This window comes from Microcaecilia unicolor, chromosome 4, assembly GCF_901765095.1.
Source record: "Microcaecilia unicolor chromosome 4, aMicUni1.1, whole genome shotgun sequence".
Lineage (NCBI taxonomy): Eukaryota > Metazoa > Chordata > Amphibia > Gymnophiona > Siphonopidae > Microcaecilia > Microcaecilia unicolor.
Genome location: NC_044034.1, coordinates 28,797,943 through 28,803,942, shown reverse-complemented (window position 1 = coordinate 28,803,942; position 6,000 = coordinate 28,797,943). Strand labels below are relative to the sequence as shown.

Here is a 6,000-nt window from a genome sequence, read left to right as displayed (position 1 = left end):
ACAAATAATCCAACAAGTTTAAGAAAGGTTTGGACGGCTTCCTGAAGGAATAAGGCCATAGAATGTTATTAAACGGACTTAGGGAAAAATCCACTATTCCTGGGACAAGCAGTACAAAATGCTTTGCTCCGTGGATCTTGTCGGCTGATTGTGACCTGGATTGGCCACTGTCGGAGACAGGGTGCTGGGCTAGATGGACCTTTGGTCTGTCCCAGTGTGGCGATGCTTATATTTTATGTCTTATGTCCAACATTTGGATTGTGTGGTATATAAAAATTTAAGTAAATAAAATACAAAATAATCCGGCTGATATTCAACCGCTGCAAGCTGTATTCTCAGATATTCAATGCCGAGTCATGTCTGGGCACCAGCACTGAATATCCAAATATAAGTTGCTACTAAAGTTTATGCAGTTAATTGGGCAAGTCACTTAACCCTCCATTGCCCCGTGTAAGCCGCATTGAGCCTGCCATGAGTGGGAAAGCGCAGGGTACAAACGTAACAAAAATAAAATAGATACTATTGGAGATTCTACATGGAATGTTGCTACTATTGGAGATTCTACATGGAATGTTGCTATTCCACTAGCAACATTCCATGTAGAAGGCTGCGCAGGCTTCTGTTTCTGTGAGTCTGACGTCCTGCACGTACGTGCAGGACGTCAGACTCACAGAAGCAGAAGCCTGCGCGGCCACATTGGTGATCTGCAAGGGCCGACTTCTAGTGGAATAGAATCTCAAACAGTAGCAACAGTGGAGGAGTGGCCTAGTGGTTAGGGTGGTGGACTCTGGAACTGAGGAACTGAGTTTGATTCCCACTTCAGGCACAGGCAGCTCCTTGTGACTCTGGGCAAGTCACTTAACTCTCTATTGCCCCATGTAAGCCGCATTGAGCCTGCCATGAGTGGGAAAAATGCGGGGTACAAATGTAACAAAAAAAAAAAAAATTGCAAAATTCTCATAAGTGACTGCTTTGAGGATTCCTGGACCATTTTGTTTAATTTGCAGTATGAATTGAACCAGAATTATGTGCAATGCATGCCAGACCATTGATTTGATAAAATATCACAGTAAAAAGGGTTGGTTTTTTTTTTAATAACATCCTAATGAATGACTATGTATTTAATATATGTACTTAATTGGTTGAGAAGCACAAAAGGATAGCTTTACAAGCGTAAAACATTGAAAAGCTTACTTTCCCATGGTCAGTGAACACCTCAGGGAGCATGGAATCAGGGCCGCCAAGGGAGGGGGGGCAGGGGGGATAAAATTCCCCAGGCCTCCAAGGGGGGGCCCGGCGCTGCAGTCCCCTCCACCCGCCCCCCTCCATCCACCACCGGGCCGGGCTCCCCTGAATTCAAATCATAGGGCCTCACCTCGACCTCGCTCCGTGTGAAAGAAGCACAGCAGCGGCAGTCTGCAGATCGCCTCCCTTTGGGCCTTCCCTCCCTGTGTCCCGCCCTCGTAACTTGCGCGAGGGCGGGACTCAGGGAAAGAAGGCCCGAAGGGAGGCGATCTGTAGACTGCTGCTGCTGTGCTTCTTTCACACGGAGCGAGGTCGAGGTGAGGTGAGGTGATGTGCTATGATTTGAATTCAGGGGGGCCAGGCCCGGTGGTGGACGGAGGGGGGCGGCGACAACGATGACCTCGGGGGGGTGGGGTGAGGCCCCAGGGGCAGCCTTGCCCCGGGCCCAGCCCAGCCTCTTGGCAGCCCTGCAAGGAATACAACTGTACCTCCAAGTTAGTCAAGGAGCATTTGAAATCATTAGAGCCAAAAAACAATCCTTCAGAAAGTGGAGAAGAGAACCAACTGAAAGTAACAGGATAGATCATAAGGAATGCCAAGCCAAATGCAAAGCGGAGATAAGGAGGGCAAAAAAGGACTTTGAGAAGAAATTAGCGTTGGAAGCAAAAATACATAGTAAAAACTTTTTTAGATACATTAAAAGCAGGAAACCGGCCAAAGAGTCGGTTGGGCCGCTGGACGAAAATGGTGTTAAAGGGGCGATCAAGGAGGACAAAGCCGTAGCGGAGAAATTAAATGAATTCTTTGCTTCGGTCTTCACCGAGGAGGATTTGGGGGGGACACCGGTGCCGGAAAGAATATTTGAAGCGGGGGAGTCGGAGAAACTAAACAAATTCTCTGTAACCTTGGAGGATGTAATGGGTCAGTTCAGCAAGCTGAAGAGTAGTAAATCACCGGGACCTGATGGTATTCATCCCAGAGTATTAATAGAACTAAAAAATGAACTTGCGGAGCTACTGTTAGAAATATGCAATCTGTCCCTAAAATCGAGTGTAATACCGGAAGACTGGAGGGTAGCCAATGTTACTCCGATTTTTAAGAAAGGTTCCAGAGGAGATCCGGGAAATTATAGACCGGTGAGTCTGACGTCGGTGCCGGGCAAGATGGTGGAGGCTATTATTAAGAATAAAATTGCAGAGCATATACAAAAACATGGACTGATGAGACAAAGTCAGCACGGATTTAGTGAAGGGAAGTCTTGCCTCACCAATCTAATGCATTTTTTTGAGGGGGTAAGCAAACATGTGGACAATGGGGAGCCGGTTGATATTGTATATCTGGATTTCAGAAGGCGTTTGACAAAGTGCCGCACGAAAGACTCCTGAAGAAATTGCAGAGTCATGGAATCGGAGGTAGGGTATTATTATGGATTAAGAACTGGTTGAAAGATAGGAAGCAGAGAGTAGGATTGCGTGGCCAGTATTCTCAGTGGAGGAGGGTAGTTAGTGGGGTCCCGCAGGGGTCTGTGCTGGGTCCGTTGCTTTTTAATGTATTTATAAATGACCTAGAGATGGGAATAACTAGTGAGGTAATTAAATTCGCCGATGACACAAAATTATTCAGGGTCGTCAAGTCGCAGGAGGAATGTGAACGATTACAGGAGGACCTTGCGAGACTGGGAGAATGGGCGTGCAAGTGGCAGATGAAGTTCAATGTTGACAAGTGCAAAGTGATGCATGTGGGTAAGAGGAACCCGAATTATAGCTACGTCTTGCAAGGTTCCGCGTTAGGAGTTACGGATCAAGAAAGGGATCTGGGTGTCGTCGTCGATGATACGCTGAAACCTTCTGCTCAGTGTGCTGCTGCGGCTAGGAAAGCGAATAGAATGTTGGGTGTTATTAGGAAGGGTATGGAGTCCAGGTGTGCGGATGTTATAATGCCGTTGTATCGCTCCATGGTGCGACCGCACCTGGAGTATTGTGTTCAGTACTGGTCTCCGTATCTCAAAAAAGATATAGTAGAATTGGAAAAGGTACAGCGAAGGGCGACAAAAATGATAGTGGGGATGGGACGACTTTCCTATGAAGAGAGGCTGAGAAGGCTAGGGCTTTTCAGCTTGGAGAAGAGACGGCTGAGGGAGATATGATAGAAGTGTATAAAATAATGAGTGGAATGGATCGGGTGGATGTGAAGCGACTGTTCACGCTATCCAAAAATACTAGGACTAGAGGGCATGAGTTGAAGCTACAGTGTGGTAAATTTAAAACGAATCGGAGAAAATTTTTCTTCACCCAACGTGTAATTAGACTCTGGAATTCATTGCCGGAGAACGTGGTACGGGCGGTTAGCTTGACGGAGTTTAAAAAGGGGTTAGATAGATTCCTAAAGGACAAGTCCATAGACCGCTATTAAATGGACTGGAAAAATTCCTCATTTTTAGGTATAACTTGTCTGGAATGTTTTTACGTTTGGGGAGCGTGCCAGGTGCCCTTGACCTGGATTGGCCACTGTCGGTGACAGGATGCTGGGCTAGATGGACCTTTGGTCTTTCCCAGTATGGCACTACTTATGTACTTATGTACTTATGAATTCTTCTACAGGGTAGGGCAGGGGATGTACTTTTCTCATATTATTCCTTATGTATAATATTTGTGCTTAGAAGCAATTTAGTATCTACCATTTACAAGGCGTGATTACAATGCTTGACATATTTGTGATAAAAAGGAATTTTATCATAGTGATAATATCCAACTGGCTGGAGATGCCTAATACCTTCAATCTACTACTGGTGAAAACATGTATGTAACAAGACACAGAGGGGCTGAATTGACATATCTGAAGCTTGTGAGCAGTGGTGTCTACCTTGAAGCCTTGATAACTGTCCCTCATGCTTAACAGTTTGTTACCATCCTGCTTATTTTCGAAGGAGAAGGGCGGCCATCTTCCGACATAAATCGGTATAATCGAAAGCTGATTTTGGCCGGCTTCAACTGCTTTCTGTCGCAGGGCTGGCCAAAGTTCAAGGGGGCGTGTCGGCAGTGTACCGAAGGCGGGATGGGGGCGTGGTTAAGAGATGGCCATCCTCAGCTGATAACGGAAAAAAGAAGGGCGGCCCTGACGAGCATTTGGCCGACTTTACTTGGTCCCTTTTTGTTCACGACCAGGCCTTGAAAAGGTGCCCAAACTGACCAGATGACCACCGGAGGGAATCGGGGATCACCTCCCCTTACTCCCCCAGTTGTCACCAACCCCCTCCCACCCAAAAAAAAACATTTTTTTGCCAGCCTCAAATGTCATACCCAGCTTCATCACAGCACTATGCAGGTCCCTGGAGTAGTTTTTAGTGGGTACTGCAGTGCACTTCAGGCAGGCGGACCCAGGCCCATCCCCCCTACCTGTTACACTTGTGGTGGTAAATGGGCTATGGTAGTGGTGTACAGTTGTGGGGAGGGGGGTTTGGGGGGGGGGAGTTGGGGGGCTCAGCACACAAGGTAAGGGAGCTATGCACCTGGAAGCAATTTGTGAAGTCCACTGCAGTGCCCCCTAGGGTGCCCGGTTGGTGTCCTGGCATGTGAGGGAAACCAGTGCACTACAAATGCTGGCTCCTCCCATGACCAAATGGCTTGGATTTGGCCAGTTTTGAGATGGCTGCCATTAGTTTCCATTATTGGCAAAAACCAATGTCGGCCATCTCTAAGGGCAGCCCAAATGTTGAGATTTGGCCGGCCCCAACCGTATTATCGAAAGGAAAGATAGCTGCCCATCTTGTTTCGATAATACAGTCGGGTACGCCATTTTACATGGCCGTCATTAGAGATGGGCGCCCCCACTCGATTATGCCCCTCCATGTGTCCAAATATACAGGTAAACATATCTTTCTATAGAGGCAGAGCTAGAGATGCCTTTCTATATACAGCAAAGCTACAGCAAAATCCTTCTTCCAAAGGGTCTCAGAAAACAAGCCGATTAAATGATCCTGGACCCCCACTCCCTGCAGCTGGACTGAACCCTCCAGAGGAGCCATCGTCATCCTTGTCATCAAAATCTCGCCACCACAAAGGAGACTTAGGTAATGGTGAAACATAGGCGGCTCGGTTCCTTGCTTCTCTTTCTTGCTCCTAGAAGGAAAGAAAGATATTATATGGTTGACTACTATTTTTTTGCCTAGTTGGCAAAAACCTACTCTTCGCCATAGGCGACAGCTCCACAGGTTCTAATGATGCTGAGCACCCCCAATGTTGAGCACGCTCCTTCACTGTGTCTACAGCAGGGGTGAGCAACCAAGGTCCTTGAGAGCCCCAAACCAGTTTGGTTTTCAAGATTTCCACAATGAACAAGCATGAGATCTATTTGCATGCAATGGAAGCAGTCATTCAAATCAATCTCATGCATATTCATCGTAGAAATCCTGAAAATCCGACTGGGTCGTGGCCCTCAAGAACTGTGGTTGCCCACCCCTGGTCTAAAGAAAGGTCATTTGTATTGTTTGACATGTGTGACGTGGCGCCTCCTAGGGATGCTTCCTGCCTCTGTACTTAGGTCCAACCAACCACCCATCAGTCTGGGTGACCGCATCATGGCTGGGAGCAAGATCAGTTTTGGGAGGACAGCTGCCCAGAGCTTTGTTTGCAACCTAATAGACGACTACCTAACTATAGGCTCCCTCCCTGGGTCCAACTAGTCTCTTCTCCGCTTAACTGCTACTCCTGCACCCAAATAGACAACCGGGTTCCGGCACATTATACAAGTGCACTT

General features: G+C 47.3%; 1 protein-coding gene across 1 annotated transcript in view; it reads right to left on the bottom strand.

Moving 5' to 3' along the window:
* Nucleotides 1–5,113: 5,113 nt before the first annotated feature.
* USP35 (ubiquitin specific peptidase 35) overlaps nt 5,114–6,000 on the bottom strand; it is an 84,115-nt gene continuing 83,228 nt past the window's right edge. Inside the window, exon 11 of the mRNA XM_030199343.1 lies at nt 5,114–5,363. Coding sequence (XP_030055203.1) covers nt 5,196–5,363 — 168 coding nt within the window. The 3' untranslated portion in view covers nt 5,114–5,195. The remainder of the gene's footprint in view (nt 5,364–6,000) is intronic.